This window comes from Rhagoletis zephyria, unplaced genomic scaffold (assembly GCF_001687245.7).
Source record: "Rhagoletis zephyria isolate East Lansing unplaced genomic scaffold, Rhagoletis_zephyria_1.1 Rzeph_scaffold_10820, whole genome shotgun sequence".
Lineage (NCBI taxonomy): Eukaryota > Metazoa > Arthropoda > Insecta > Diptera > Tephritidae > Rhagoletis > Rhagoletis zephyria.
In genome coordinates this window covers 1,927-19,416 of record NW_016167897.1, presented here as the reverse complement: position 1 = coordinate 19,416, position 17,490 = coordinate 1,927, and the positions used below count along the sequence as shown (strand labels likewise).

Here is a 17,490-nt window from a genome sequence, read left to right as displayed (position 1 = left end):
ATTTGTATGGTAGATATTTGTTAGGGAATGGAGTGTGTTTTAATTTAAAAATCTTAAAAATTAATAAATAAGCATAAGTGGCAAACAACATCTATTTTGAATTTGATCCGAACTGATAGGTATGTCCAATGACTTTTGAAGAATTGAATTCTTGTAAAAATTACATAACATTGCTTTATCGACTTTTTTTAAGTTTCTGTTTATATGTTTAAATAATGCTACGGTCTTGGTTTTTAACTACGTACACTTCATTAAATGTTAATGTTTAAGTTCCTCAAAAAGCTGACATTTTTCGAGAGGTACTTAAGCGGGTTTTACTGCATATAAGAAATTAACAATTTTGACATTTTTCTCCTCACTGTATATGGGGTGTTCAATACCAAAACGAACGGTGTTCACACTTCATATGTTTGAATTGTTTCAAATTTTTAGGGTTGGGGCATAAACATAAATAATAAATACTTAAAAATTTTACAGCACAAAAACAAAAACAAATCGATTTAATAGTTTTCCAAATATCTCGAGAACGGGGCGAGGAAAAAATAGAAAAAAACACACATACACACATCAAAAATCTCTATGAAAAGAGATATTAAAAAAAAATTTTTTCTTGAAAAATTTTTCACAAACAAATTTTTTGATTAAAAAAAATAGTTTCTGAAAATATGCCGTCTCAAAAAAAAAATAGAAAAAAAAATCACAACAGTAGCTCTGAGTATTGCGCAATATTTAATTCAATAAAAAAAAGTGCAAAAAGCTGTCAACATAAAAAATATTAAAAATCAACGCAACTTTGGAATGTAGCAATCATATTCAGTATGGATTAAACATTCCTGAAAAAGCGAAGAGTTATGGGCCAGTATTTAGACAAGCCGTATCATCTGCAAAGGGCTTTACGTATTATACATGTCATAAAAACTAAATGTATGCAGGAAACCGCAGCAAATGGAGAAATCTTTAACATCCCATTTTTTTGAAGATATGAAAGGATAACCTAAATAATAGCCTCTTTTTTGACTTCGGAGCAACCATGGTGTAAACTAGTTCACTGAAATAAATATTTTCCTAAACCAATTAAAATTTATTTAAAATGAACTCACATATTTTGCTAAACACGCTTAATCAATTTAAATATATATAAAGCTCAACGGTTTTCTTCTCCGCGACTGGTATTTACTTTTAATTTAATGAGTAATCATTAAGAGCCGCATTGGAAAATTGAAGACCTCACCGAGTTGTTGGCGTGAAATATAGGAAAGAAACTACAAATTAGCAGATAAAAAAAACCACACACAAATATAACCGAGCCAATATGTCAAAAAACTCCAAAGCAACAGAAGCAATTATTTTAGCAGAAAAAACGCCTGCAACTGAGGCAAAAGCATAATCCCTGAATTGTGTGCAACAAAGTGTCGTTAATTAAATCTCTGCTGGCTGAGTCTTGTCGCAGGCCGCACAGTTGGCTTATACAGTGTTTACATGAGGCGATGCTACAGGCAACTTTTATTTTAAAGCAATAATCGCCTGGTACGAAGGGCCTTTCTACTAATCGCTTCCGATGAAGTTGGGTGGCCTGTTAATTGTCTGTAAAATCGCATCATGTGAACACCACTTTACTTTACCTCTAACCTCACATACAAACATGACTTCAAAGACGCCCTAAAAATGCCATAAATACCACAATTTCAAGCAAGGTTTTTTTGTTTTAGTCGAAAATATCCGCAATTTTTTTCTGGAAGCTAAAGAAAAGAGATCGATTTTACAAGATTTAGATCTTAAGGTACTAATTTTATATTTTATATCAATAAATGAAATGAAAACAAATTTGTCTATACCTAAAAGACCGAGGAAGAGAGAGGGAACAAAGTGTTTACTAATCAAATGTGTAAAGTCGGCACTTATAAAGTGAGCTCGAAATGTCAGAAAAAAAAAAATTAAAAATCAACGTGAATTCTTAGCCAACTGAAACTAAAATTTAATTAAAAATTAAACGTGCTAGAAAACTGCTTATAAATTTTTTTTTATAAAAATTAAAACACCATTTTTATTTATGGTGAAAAATTTTTGTGACATTTTCAATTTTTTTTGTGCAGTTTTTTGATTGTGGGGGTACCCCATAATTGTTTTCAACCAAATTTTATTATATAGCTCTCACGAGCAGAATCGATTTTCTTCAAAACTTCTACTTTCTCTGAACTTTGTCCTAAAAAAATTTATATAAACAAATAAAAATTTCAAAGACCTGTCTGAATCTTATCAGGATGAAAATACGCAAAGATTTTTTTTTATCAAAAATGAGCAGGGAATAATGCTAATCATACGTGGAATGGGCCATAAACGAAAAAAATAAAAAATTGGATTAAAAAAATTGCTTCTAAATCTCATCAGCTTTCAAAAAAAAAATGTATGAAGTCGGTTCAAAAATTAAGGCTCCCTACTACTTTGAACAGTAAAATCCAATTTGGCATCACTGTGCGCCTGCGAATGCTTACCCCTATACTCTATTTTGGTATGCCATAACTATACACTTCAACAATGGTTGCTATTGTTTTTGACCAGTGTTTTTGGCAATTTTTATTATTATTTTCCCCATTTTTTCATGTTACAGCATTTTCGGTTGCCAGCAGTTACTGCTACTTGCAGCTTCCTTGCATTGCGTGATAACCAAAAATTATTCGTACACTTTGTTGCTTCATAAAAACGATGAAGTAATGGCCAACCACTCGAGAAAAAATTATGAAAATCCTCTTGCGAATTTTCATATAATTCAATCTGCTGCTATTTCTCCGGATTCCCTCGTTATAAACATCCCACATATGTACATACATACAAATTTCTTATTTCTTTTTACTATATTTATGTCTTACTTTTTACTTTTTTCTACTTCCCATTGCATTGCAGGTCCTCATTACAACAAACGCAACAGAATACCAGTAAAAGTAGTTGAGAGGGGAAAAAAACTCCAGAAGGCAAGTGGGCATAAGAGAAGGGCGCTGCTGGCGAAACTTGCACTGGCAGTCCCTCAGTGGTTGTAATCAGTGTCAGCTTATTTGCTGCCTACGTACGAATATACTTACATATGTACTTGGACAGGCCTAGTTACAAAATTCCATCGTTGTTTATAACTCGCATACATACTTACATACATAGTACATATAAATACACACTGTAGAGCAGCACGTGCCGGCGCGCCATTCCGTGCTCAACACTCCGTGAAATGTGCAATTCTTGGCTCCTCATAATTGCGATTACACTGGAATGCTTATGGAATTCGCAGCTGTCCGAAACATCGAAATCATGTCCAGCCGAGTGCATCTGCTTATCACAGACACAAGTAAGTGGAAATGAAGAATGGTACAGAAATAAGATAAAAATATAAAAAATTTGCACAGTGATTTTGATTCGATTCGTTGTATTTATTTTATTTATTTATTTCACTTAATTTTTGTGCTATTTTTTCAGTTAAACCTTCCGGCTGTCGTGGCCGGTAGACTAAAGTTGCGTACTAGTTACTATTCGGTATGTCCTAGGTTGATAGCCTTCGGCAGGCTATGGCCAATCCACGAGCGTACCACTGCCATGAAAAACTTCTCAAAAGAAACGATTTAATGCTCGGAGACGGTGTAAAATTGTAGGACCCTCCGCTTGTGTTATAACATCAAGACGCACTGCATAAATCGCAGTAGAAGCTCGATCAAATTATTGACAAATATTTGGGCTTTCATTTATACCATCTGCCCCATGAAACCTCTTTCCCGCTGAGCTTCAATCAGTGTATGGCTATTTGGGTCCCTATTTTGACAAAAATCTATTAGGATTGCCGAAATCTGTCCTCCATCCCCAAAATGTGGACAAATGCAAAAGTGGATTTCAAATCCAATCTTGCTAAGACGCTAATCGTTCTCTTCTCTTACAAAAGCAAAATTCCTCGATTTCAGCTTCTTTCATTAAATGGGATCAGACTGCCACTGGCGGACGCAATTTGATACCTGAACATCATTTTGAAAAGGAGACTCACTGGGAAACGCAATTCTGCAGAAAATTCAGGTAGGCCATCACTGCTTCATCGAATAGGGTGGCATATATGCTCCTACATTCCCACCAAGGCTCTTGAGTTTGTGCTTAATCTCTTCCCCATGAATCTTTACGGTAAACTAGAGGCAAGTCGTCATGCAGTCATACAGATCTCTATGGTAAAAGATTTGGTCAGTCGAAAATTCTAGGCATCTGTCCTGTTAAATCGAAGTCCCCAAACAAGACGACCTCTAGTTTTGGAAATGGCTTTATCACACAGATTTCTGTAAGGAATCAATGGGAAGAAGATACGGTATGGAAAGATTGCTCTATTTGTCATATATTTCGACGGGTATAGTGGTATATACTTCGAGGAACTTTCCACCACAAGTACCTCCCATGAAGCAGTTGCATAAGACACAGACACTTTTCCAATTGACGCACAGAAGATGCATAAGAGAACCAACTTATTGGGAAGTACGACAAATCTCGTCCAGACTCGACAATTAATATATGCTATAAGCGCCTCCTGTAAGGTCTTAAACTCAGGATGGATTTTGCAATTTCCTAATAGCAATACATGAAGGAAAAATGAGTTTTCGAATGACCGACTTCTTCTGTAACTGTCCAGATGAAGAGGTAAGCAATAGTGTCGAGAACAGTCTCTGGCTACAGCTCCCTCAGATATGTTTGTTTTCTCCCAGTGACCGCATCGAGTTCTAAAATGATGTGCAATGAAGTTTCTGCCACATATCACCGTAATGAGAGGAGTCATTGGATCCAGCTCCTTTTAAAGGTCTCTGCAGATTAACGTCTGTACAAACACTGAAGGCAGAAACCTTCAGATATGCTAAGGTGGTTTCTCAGGAGAATAGAGACTATGGTCGTTAGGACCTATTTGCCTGCCCTTCCTGCTTTTTGTTAACAACTATAGGAATATTCTAAAATTGTCTCATTATACCTCGCTATATATGTATGTAGATGGTCGAACATAATAAGCTACATATTTCTGTTTCTTAGAAGTACATATTTATTTATATTTCTATTAGATTTTTTTATGATAAAGAATTCAAAGGAAAAGTGCTTAAGATTGATTAAAAATGACTACAGAAACCCAGCGACTCAGAGGGATATTCCTCTTAAATCAACGAAATTTTTTGGCAAACCTATGCTTTCCACAAATAAATAAATTTTAAAACTAAGAAAGAGTCGCTCTTAAATCTATATACCATCCTTCTATGTCGACACTTCCTTATAAATCATTATGCGGGACTCTTCTAATGGCCAGTTCAAACTCCCTTTGAAAAGCAGTTTGTTCGGTTTAGTAAGCCTCAGCGAGCTGTTCATTAATCAAGCCAAGTTGCTTCACCCGCTGTTGGTGTCAACTCTGATCTACTTCAATAGGGTACTATAATATTCTTGTACCCAGGTTAACCGGGTTTTTTCTCAAAATATTTTTCCCGTGTACTCGCTACACCTGAAACTGAGAATAGAATAACGATCGCACTTTGATTAGGGCGATAATCTAAACAGCGTGATCTACAATTTTAACCGACTTTGCGACTATGTGAATGGCATGGATCTCAGCCGTAAAACGCCCCGTAGAGTAATCCCAAAGAGATTTTTACTTTACTGATGATTGGTATATCATCATCGTCTACAAAGACGTCAGAGCTTCAGTAACTTGTTTGGTGGAAGTGAACTTTAAGAACGGGAGTAAGCTCCACTCCATGATCTGATAGTCAGATTCTATGCACCATACAAACTCTATCTAAGGTGAAAGCATGGCCTTTGTCCATCCTTTATTTTACGGGAATCTAAGGTATAAAGAATCTCAAGTTTATAAATGGAGTATCCAGGCGTTTGTTCAACCTCGAATAAGTGTTCGAATGAACTAGTTAGTGCAATTTTTTGTAGATATGCCAGTTGTTATATCCGCTGTGATCTCATCAGGCGGCATTTGGTATTAACTTCCTTCCACCTGCCTGTATGCATTCAATGTACATATAATCAGTGATAGCTGCTCAAAGTTTTCATACGGTCTGAATTTTAGTGATACGAAGCTCTCCACCAAGAAAATGAAATTGAAAATTAATATGGTGTGCAATTGGGCATTTACTCTCCCTTTTCTTCGCAAGATATCCAGTTCGGTTATCAGATCTTTGCCAGTACTAATTTCCAGAGTTCTACAAACAGCTGTAATGCCTGTTCCCGAACGAAAGAAAAGTATGCGCAAAGATCTCAAGGCTAACCAAATTTCCATGTAGGGAATCTAGTTATAGCTTGATAGAGCTTAAGTTTGCTGTATTTGCTAGTTTGCTGAATAACATTAAAGAAGCTATCAATATCACCATAATGGGTTCCTCTACCACAGAAAATAATAGCGGATTTTCTACTCCCGTGAGATTGTTACAAACAAAATCTTCTTTTACATATTCCATATCTGTACTGAAACATGTTTATTTACAATGTTCCCGAAAGCAAACCACAGTGCGGTCAAAAGGTTGTATTAAAACTGAGTAAAACCAGCGAAGGCATTAACATCAACTCCAAGTGGAATTGTTTAGGTGGACAAAGCAGTCAAGACGAAATACAACAACTAGAAGTGTAACCAGCGGCACACAAAATAAAATGAACTAACAGAAAAAACAAGAGCAACAACAATGATACTATTGTACATAAGACTAATAATAGCAAGAACAGAGAATTAAAGAGTAGAGGAAATTTGTGTAAAGAAAAAACTAGCGGCAGTGCAATGATAGCGGTTCGAGTGGTGTCAAAAGCAGGCAGAAACATGCCACAACAGTAAATTCATTATTTCAGACATGCAAAACTGAAGCGCTGAGTAAAAAAAAAAAGAAAATTGTAAACCCGTAATTAACACAGAAAGCAATGGCGGTAAAAAATATTATAATAAAAACATCTGTAAAACAACAAAAGTTAATACATAAGTTTCGTAGACATTATTAAGTACAACAAAATACCAGTGATAATCGGTTAGCAATCAGAAAACGAACGAATGACGAACATAGCGAGCTTTTACCCTATCTGCGCGCATATAAAATTTACAGAAAGCTTTGAAAAACTTGGCCCGGGGACTGAATTTTCACGGTCAGAGTCTTAAGTCAATATCTTATAAATTAAATAGCAGGTTCCCCGCGAACTCAAGGCCATGAAAATTTACTAAGGAGAGCTTCCGGCACAGCTATAGAAGGCATATACATAGTTCATTTGCGATAATAGCCCCTTACTGCAACGCTGATATCTCCCCCAATCGGATTTTGACTTAATACAGATTCTTGATTCACATGTATCTGCGGTAGAGAGCAGCCCCAACTAGACACAGTAAGGGCTTTCCAGCGAGTCACCATTGCCGCTGTTGTTGAGACGAATCCCAGCTTAGAGTAGACTAAGGCAGCGCTGCGCCCAGCAATATTTTGTCCACTCTTTAGCAGACTTTAGGTCGAAAAAAAACTTTCTTTATAATCCACTTATAGCATTCCAAAATCCATATTTCCACTCCATTGTGGCACATGGTTTTCCATGTGCCAGTGCATATACTCCTGTCTTGTAACACAAATCGTCTAGTGAGCGATTTTAGGAGAAGTTGGAAATAGAGTTATCTCCTTATAGTTCGTACCTGAAACCAAAGCGCACTTTCTTGACTCGGCATATTCTTTTGTTATTATCATTCATGTTTTTTATTAGATTTTTATGATTTTTCGGCTTTAGCCATTGCAATGAGAAAATGCATATTTCCGCGGTTTAACTTACCCACTTCAAGTAGTTTGATGGTTTAATTTTTTTACTTTGCCCATTTTTCTGTCATTCCCACATTTTTTGCTTCATGACAATGCTGCTGCTGCCTTGGAGAGCGCACAACAATACCCACCATTGTGCGTCTCCAATGGCAACTTCTCCAGTCAACTTCTCTAGTCATTGTGTTGTCTGGTAAGTCGCTGACATTCATTTTCCCACAAATGCACACGCCACGTAGACAAACAAATATTTTGCAAAATATATCTATCGCTGCGTCGTCCGCGACTTCAGCGCGAACTCAATGCGTTCACTTACGAATTGCTGGTAAATTGAAGCAATTTCATTATTCCAGATTAGTGATTTGTGTATGCAATGAAATTCAGATCATCCCACTCGCTTAGTGCGACTGCTGCCATTGATTGTTCTGCTTGTACTCCACAAAAAAAAAATGAAACGCGCATTTCTCATTCCAAAACTATCGCACAATTTTCGCTCGCTTCCAGCCCTTTGCGACATTCTATTATATACATACATAATCAATTCCCCGCAGGGAAGCCAAAGTATGCTGCTGTGCTAAACTTCAATGCTGATTCCGATTAGGTTTGGGAACTGTGTAGTGCGCAGCTTTAGCTCACAGTCGGCTGCCTAATTTATATCTGTTTTTTTTTCTTTTGCATTTTCATTGTGGCAGCTACTTTATTTTCAACAATGAGGACGCGACATGAAATTTGCAATTATTGTTATCATAAAATTGTTAGAAAAATGGCACTGAAGTGTAAAATTTAAGATGCTGCAAAAAAATATAATGGACATACATAACTGGCTGTGTTAGTAGTAAATTTTAATTTTAGTTGACTGGACACTTATGTGCTTTAACAAAGTAAAATCAAAGGGCACCGAAAATATGGGTAGTTCTGTTTTATAACAAAATCACTATAATTTTCTTTGCATTTGAGCTCACCTCTGCTTAAATTAAGGAATTTTATTGATCAGATGCCTATTAAATATTTTGTGTACGAAGTTGTTCATGATTTCCGTTGTTTCTGCTTTGCTTTGGACTCCATGATCTCCTAAATTTTTTAAATGAGTCTATGAATGGCAGACTCAATGCACTGTGGATGACTTCTCTGAAGTGTGCCTCCAAGATTTTCTGCATGCCATTTAGGATAAAGGATATTATTCTAATCGGTGGCTGAATCAAGGTTCAAGTTTCCGCCATTCACCAATAGTCCTTGCCCTATTGAATAGTTATCTAATCTCGCATATTTTTTAGCCAAACTTCCTGTCCCATCAAGAAACCATCCCACCCGGAAAGTACGCATAGACACGTAATGGCTCTTCCACACCTCTTAAAGTAGAAGTGTCGGCTTATACTGCAATCAGATTGCTATCTTGAACTGTAAAAAGGGAATAAATGTCGGCCTATTGCTTAATAATGACGGCGGTATTCAGTTCAGGGTTCCTAGATGAGTGGTGGCCTAAGCTCTTTTAATGAACCTTCTGCACAGTACACCGGACGCTGTTTTGGCGTGGTGAAGATGCAGCGGAAGATATTTCAGATGCCTCGTGCTGTGTTGGAACTTAGGAAGTGATTTTATTACGTGCAATTTTATAGGACACGAGTAGTTAGTTTCTACCCTCCATTGCTATCCAGCAAGGCCACTTCTTCGGCTATCGTACCATTTCCGTTGCCTTTGCGTATAGAAGTAGTGATGGTGAATTGCTTTGGGCAGCTTAACTGGCTGTTTGAGGTTTTTTGCTGTCGTAGTTGGTAGCATCCATGCCTTACTTCTTTCGTCAAACATCTTATCGTTCAAGTAGCTGCCTAGCTCAAAAAAAAAACCGTTAAAAAGTCGACAAAGATAGTGCATTTGGGTATCTTCATATGCCCCGCCATCCCCATCTGGAATGGGGATTCCAGGTGGCAAAATGTTTAACTATAGCTATTCAAAGAAAGACTTTACAATGCCATTCGGATTCTTACTGAGCGCTGTATGGATGGAGTTTTGAACGTCTCATCCGTCGGCCAAAAAGTAGCTGGTTAACTTTGGGTAGCTATAGCCAGCTGAACCTTGTACAGTTCACTCTTGAAGGATAATGGCTACACGATCTAACCTAAGCCGAAGGCACAGTTTCAGTTTCAACTGGAGGTTTCCTGCTTAACCGTTGCTTGGTATGAGAAATTTCATCGGGACTCCGCCCTGTTTCTCCCTCTAAGACGGTTTAGTCGATCCTCACGCTTGTTGCATGGCACTTTTTCATGTAGGGTTTGAGGCGTTTTCGTCTACCTCCACTCAGCCGATCGCAGCTTTTGCTCACATTCCGTGAAATACTAAAATTAGTTTTCTTTAGAGCTGTGCAGCTGGCTTTTTATTCGAAATGTTACTCTCTTTCGTTGGTTTGGAGTATGGCGGAAAGTATTGTAGCGGGGATATAGGCATCAGTTTTCTGCGCAGGACTTATTACAGTCAGCTGACTCCGCTAAAATCCCCATATTCAGTATAAGCAAGGTCAACTCCCTTTGGGTGTGACTCTTATAAGGTTAATAGAAATGACTCGAAGAATGTGTGGTCGAAGCAAAGAACTTTAACTCCCAAAGTCTATATGGTTTTTAAGTCATTGCGTTAGCATAAAAAGGATATAAAGCTTCTCAGAGTAACTAGCCTTCATTTGAGCGAAATAACTGGCATTATACCGGTAAGGAAATAAACTACTAGCGAATTTAGTTCTCTACTCGTATATCGACCAATAACTTACAAGCAAATATTAGCAGAATTATTCATAACGGAACTTAAAATTCATCTTCCAGTAGCTCCAACGACCACCACCACTACAAAGAAAAACTTTTGTCAACCTGCTTTTTTTCACTTTTGTACTAATTTAAACATAAGTTCATCAAAATTAACAATAAAAGCAAATGTAAATCAGCAATAAAAGTTCGCTTAATATTCATTCGAAACCCGCAATGCGATAAGTCAAGTACTGCTAACATCACTCGCCTCCATCTCCCCGCCCAGTCGCTGGCATGCGTGTCTAATTTAATTCAATTTCATTTGAATAAGTTGAAAAGGAAATCAGTCAAAAATCACGCGTATTTAATGGCGCTCATGATTTGGCACTTCCACGAGCAGTTAGTTGGCTGACTGCTGCTCCAAGCCACATAGCTCGACTCGCCGCCGTTTGAGGCCGGCACAGACGCACTTCAACAGAGGTACAAACAGACATTTGTGCATATGTGTGTACTTGCGAGCTACGAACTAGCAACTGGGTGCAGGCAGGGAGGTGCGTCAAGTAAAAATTATTTTCCGCCTAAAGCTGACGTAAGGCAGCGGAGCGAGCGATGCGGGTCGATTTAATTTAATTTGCAGCAATAATGGTGCATATTCAATTTACCCACGAACACATTTGGCGCCATAAAGTGCCACTAAAGCGTGTAATGCAAAACGAAGCAAGAAGCGAAATAAAAACAAAGCAGCGAGAAGAGAAATAGGAATTGTGTAAACAAAAAATATAAACATGAATAGAAGCATTAAGATGAGAATAGCCTGATAGGCAGAGGCACAGACGTACCGACAAGTAGACAAACAGACAATTAAGCGCCGGGAGGTATATCGAAGTACAAACCGCGTTTGTGGCTGGGAGTGATGCTACGCACGAAAAAACCATAATCGCGTTGGCTCGATTGCCGCGGCAGTTCACACCTTAGCTTGCCGAAAGCAATGAATGCGCTACTCCCCAGGGCGCAGTCAGAGGTTTTTTCCCCTGTTTTTCTTTTCTATTTGTTTTAGTATTCTTTATATTTTTTTTATGTTGCTGTTCGTATTTGTGCTCGCCACTCTAATGCCACATCTCGCTTTCTCTCTCTCTCTCTCTGTACTCCCGCAGGTGCTGTGTAACACTGGCGGCCTGGAGCAGATTCCATTGCGGCAATTACCCTCGACCGTCGAGAATCTCGCATTAACGAAAAACAATTTCCCAGTCATAAAACCGGATTCGTTTGCCGGCTTGCGTGCGCTCAAGAAGCTTTCGCTGGACGGCAATAATATCACACGCGTCAAACAGTTTGCCTTCCGCGGACTGCCGCGTCTCAAGGAGCTTTCCATCCAGTATACGCCATTGCAGACGGTTGCCCAATTCGCCTTCGCCGGTCTGCAGAATCTCTCCACCATCTTGCTGAGTCACAATCAAATTGCAACCATCGAGGCCAACGCCTTCGCGGGCACTTCGAATGTCAAGCTAATTTTACTCACGAACAATCCACTCATACGCATCGACAGCTCGGCCTTCTCAAGCCTAACCAATGTCGGTCACCTGATATTGCCATCGGGCATACGTACCATTGAGCCGGATGCCTTCTTGGGCATGGACACAGTGGGGCTACTAAAGCTTGCCTATATGGATTTGAAGGAGCTAGCGCCGTACACCTTCCGCGGTCTGACGAATGTGCTGTTGCTTACGCTGCAGGAGTCCGATTTGGGCATTATATGCGCGGATGCTTTCACAGGACTGGCGCAAGTCGACAAATTGCAAATACTCAACAACAAAATCGATCAGATTGAGGAGTTGAACTTCACCTACACAGCGGATATTAAGCTGCTCAAATTCCTTGGCAATCATGTGCTGGAAACACCCGATCCCAATTCGATTTTCATCGATGGCGTTGCACAACTAGAGTTGGTGAATAATCACTTTCCCTGCGGCTGCCATATACACACGCTGCTCGATGGTCCACTGGTCGAGGGTGCGCATAATCTTAGCGAATTTCTGCAGAAGAACTATTGCATTTCGCCATTGGATGTGAATGGTCGCGCTATGGCCGAACTTGACATTGACTCGATCGGCCGCTGTCATGATCAGCTGACGAAGGGCAATCTCGGCTCGTCAGCCTCGTCGATGGCGCTAAGCGTCAATGTAACATTGCTCATCGCTGCGACTACAATTGAACTGAAAATCTTGCGCACCATTTCGGAGCAGTTACTCTTGCTGTGGCAGTATAGAACGCGTGGTACGCGTGGTCGGCGGCGTCGTTGGCATCCGGTCGGCAGATGAATCCACGTGCTGCTGTTGGCATCACGCTAAGGAGCTATTGTTTAAGTGATACTTATACCTACATACATACAAAGTTATTAATAAGTAAAGTAAAGTAATTATGGCAAAATTTTATTATGCGTCAACTTGCGGTAAATCGATGATAAATACTCGTAATCTAAGTATCGAAATTTATTGTTTAAGTAGCGGCGCACAAGTTGGCGTCTAGCATGAAATAATTAACTAATTGCTAAGCTTAAGGAAAACTGCATAGCTATCGTAATTAATATAGACAACTTTGAGCAAAAAAGGGTTCGTTTACTTTGCTCGTGAAAGGTCTGTAATATGTACATATACATATTTATGTGGTTAAATTTACAAAAACACGTAGGTTTGTTTCTCGATTTTTGAAAATTGTAACGCAGGAGGAACTATGAAAACTTCAAACTAAAATTTGCCAACCCGGATTGCAAAGCATATATTTTTTCAATCGTTTCAATTTTATTTATTGCATCTCACTTGGAGGAACTAAAAATTACTTATTAAATCTTACAAACAAATACTGATCTCCAGTCTCACCAATTAATTTTAAAACTTAAACAGCCAACTTCACGAAAGCAATTTAAGTGAAAAATTATCTTAATTTTTTGAATTTTATATAGAAACTGCAAGAAATGAAAATTATTTTTAAGTCCATTTCTGTCAGTTTATAATTCATTGTTGTAAGGAAATTTTTAATATAAATATTGTGCATTTCAGCACCTCAAAATGACCAAGCTTCGCCAATCTGATAACGTACCTTGTGCAAAATTTCATTAATCAATCTTCAATAGTTTTCGAATTACAGAATTAAAAGCAGCGAGATGAGTCAAATCTTACACCGTGGGGCGGGGAATATTTTCGTAGTCGAAAGCAAACAAATTTGAAAGTAACATATACTTAGCTAGACTCTCAGAGAATTATGTCAGCGGCTTACGCCATCGATTTAGCATTACAGGTATCGGGTCAATTTATTTCGGTCATAAGTCAAATTATGGATTTATCGAAACGTAGTAGATTCCTGTGCCATAAATTGTTCTCTTAGCGTAAACTCTGAAAAAACTGACCGTGTGATTTTTCCAAATAGAACAAAATTTCCTAAATTTATTAAAACAAGGTTCCGGGGAACGGAACTAGTGGCCAGCTCTTACTAACGATTACGTTGTTAAAAAACGAAGCGAAATTCAAAGGTCATCGCCTGATATCAAAGCGCTGCTCACCAGCTAAATCTAGCCGAAGACCTGGGTTCACCACAAACCCGTCACGAAATTCCCAAGCCGCAGTGACTGGACTCAAAGAAAGGTCCAGTTCTTGCGGGGCTTAACTGTATTTACGGATAGGTCAAAGATGGAATGCTAGTAGCTGTAGAAGAGAGCTGGCCTCGCTTTCTAATCAATACGAAATTACCGTAACAGAGGTGCCGGGACGTAGGGACATTTACGGAAACCATGAGCCGTAATTATTCAAAATTCAAGATTTGAATACAAAAATCAGTCCGATTAGAAGGATAAACAAACATATACATACATATGTGATTCTCCCTTTATCGATATCTTTACCGAAACTTATGTTCATATATTTATGAGGAAAAGTTCGACTTTAATAACTAAGTATTTTTTAAATTAGACAATTATTGTTATAACAAAAACTTACTAATTTCTTACACAAATTTCAAAAACGTATAAGAATAGAAATAAAAAATATTTTCCTTTAACTAAATTCGCTTGCTAAGATTGCTGCCACACTTGAATACGCAAAACATTCAATCTGAATTTTAAGCAATCGATTGAGATGAGGTCCACAAATACCCCAAATATGTATTTCTTCGAATGAATTTTCCTTTCTGCTGAACAAGTGCAATCAATAAAAGTTGTGTGCATCAGTACTAGGAATATACGTATATATGTGTGTACATATGTATGTATAAAACTCACATCATTTAGTCTGCAAACGAGCACAAAACTCAAAATCATTTAAAAAAAAAACTTTGGTTTCCTTCTGGTTTAAATTCTACACTACATGTTATACATACATATGTGTGTATATATGTTCATATGTATGTATGTACGCATAAGCACATCACTCATACGCCACGCTCGCTTTGGTTGAATGCCATACAATCAGTCAATCGAGCATATGTACATATCTTTTAGAATACCAAATATCTGGCAAATTCCTTCAGACAATCATATTCTGGTGAATTAGAGGAATCTGCATTTTTCTGGCCATTGTATCTATTGTTTTATGAGTAGATATAAAAGTTGTATTTAAGCTTATATGTACATATATGTGAGTACATATGTACTATATACGCATATCTTTATTTCCCCCTTTAAAAATGTTGGTTCAGTAGAACTTACTTTTTAAAACACGTTTTTACTTTATATGACTATCGCACTCTGGATATAGTCATCGGGGTATTTAACTTACAGATACATTGAAAGCTGATTTGCAAATGGTTTTTGTTTGTGACTTTCTCTTTACTTGTATTGTGGAAAAGCGGCTTAAGCCGAACTCTTCGTTCTCTTTGCATGCGTTGGGTTTTTTGCTGTATTTTAAGCTATAAATTTTAATAGCTTGATATGGGTCTAATCCTCATCATCAAATTGCTTTTTATTCAGTCCAAGTTATTGATAGTTATTTTTTAGAGCAAAACAACGCCAGAGTTGCTAGTTGAAGTCCCAGTGAATTCGTTGAAAAAATCTAGTGAGCAGATGAGGTGCTCATCGAAATAGCAACTATAACTTCTACCAGGTGTAAATTCTTGTTGTATTTCCACAACACTTTTCATTGGAAACACCCTCAAGCTAGAGGTGTCAAACTATCGATATACACACCATCGATAGTTTTGATAGTTTTCAGAAAAACTATCAATATTCACGATAGTCTCAAAAAAAAACTATCGATAGCACTATCGATAGCGCTAAATCAGTTAGGTTGCTTTGTTTTACAGGTCATAGTGAAATAAATATTATCTTATAAAAGTTATAATCATTCAAAATTAAGTAACTGCTAAGCCAAAATACTTCTTATTTTTAGAAATTCAAAAACAAACACAAGTTATACAAACAAAACAGGATTTACGATTAACATATGTATGTATTTTGGGCTAAATGCGTGCATATTTGAATATGACGTCGGCATCACACTAAAAAACAAAATTTTTAATTCAAATTAAAAAATTCAGGTATTACCAACAATAGTTCGATAGTCTTACTAAACTATCGATATTTTTGATAGTATAAGAAAAAACTATCAATGAGTAGTGCCATCGATAGTTTGACAACTCTACCTCAAGCTCAAAAAAATTGTTATGCCGAATTTCCAATAGACACTAAAATGACAAAAAATGTTTGCCATTTAAAAAATGCCATGTGGAATAAACCTAATGACTATTTTCTGAACGTAATAACACGATTATTTTTTAATGCCCAAGTTTGTCAGTAAAATTTTAGCAAAAAACAAAAAGCAAAACAAAATGTAGAAATTAATTTTTTCTGAAGTGTAACACTTAGCGGCATTTACCCTTTTTCATCGTCTAATTTTTTTTACAAAAATGTTTTTTGAACTTCGCCTACGGTCTGGAAATGATTCATAATGCTGTTGAGTGCAATGTCGTCTATACAAGACTTGATCTGTTAGCCGGTACTCAGAGAAAGAAATAATGCACGCTCTCCTCAGGTAGCCCTAGTTGCAAATTTCGATAAGAAAACGTGCGCCCCAGGCCCGCCGCAAACCCGCCCCCTCCCCCCCTATACGAGAAAATTATTTTTCTTTCTAGGGATAGTCTTATTAATTCCATAAGAGGAAATTCAAGATTAGAGCTAAGTCGATTAGCAACTTTTCTTGTCGGTGGATAGTCGAATGGCAATTATTCGGTTAACTGCTTGAATTCGCTCACTATCGAGTAGTCTAAAAATCGACTAACCGAAATTCATCGAATAGTGACAGTTTCCACCATAAAATTATTGTTATTAGCACGATTGGGTTTTGTCAATATTTAGGCGTAAGTATTCAAAAAATATAAAAAAACAAAGTTTACTGAAAGAAAACAACTAGTCTGAAAATCGAAAATGAACGGATAGTAGGATAGTTGTTTGTGAGCCTTTAGTTGAAAAAGGCGAGCGGAAATGCTTAATCGATCAAGTGAAGTCGATTATTTTTTGAAACAACATTTTCTAATCGATTAGTCGACTAGTCGAAAAGCACCATACGAAACTATTCAAGGAAATTTTTTTTTTTTTAATACGCTAAAAGGAAATAATTGCACGCAAGCCTAACTAATTGTCACTTAGTGAACTTAAGTGGAACACATTTTATATTTCTTACTTAGCATTCATTAAAGCCGATTATAACTATAAATTTACCCAAATATATCAGCATGTCAATAAAAACAGCAAGCCAAGAACATAGAACTTGTAAGTTCAAATGCATAGCAAAACACACGAACGCACTAACGCCGCTACAATAACAACAACAACAACGCATTAAAACAAATGTATGTAAGTACTACACAACAACGCCTGTTAGCCTGCCACAAATCTCGAAATTTTACAAATAAGTTAAGTGGCTACCCACTTTGGCCAGACGTTACTTCAGTGTGGTAGGCTTTAGCATCGAGAAAGCATAAAGCATTCTTAGTCGCTGCGC

At 37.4% G+C, this 17,490-nt stretch overlaps 1 protein-coding gene across 1 annotated transcript; it reads left to right on the top strand.

Moving 5' to 3' along the window:
- Positions 1–3,109: 3,109 nt before the first annotated feature.
- Positions 3,110–12,778, top strand: LOC108376680 (chondroadherin; the record flags this gene model as incomplete). Its single annotated transcript, XM_017632909.1, has 2 exons — positions 3,110–3,334; positions 11,659–12,778. Coding segments are annotated over exons 1-2 (1,237 nt in total), but the record flags the coding sequence as incomplete, so codon positions are not given.
- Between the last annotated feature and the right edge of the window lie 4,712 nt (positions 12,779–17,490).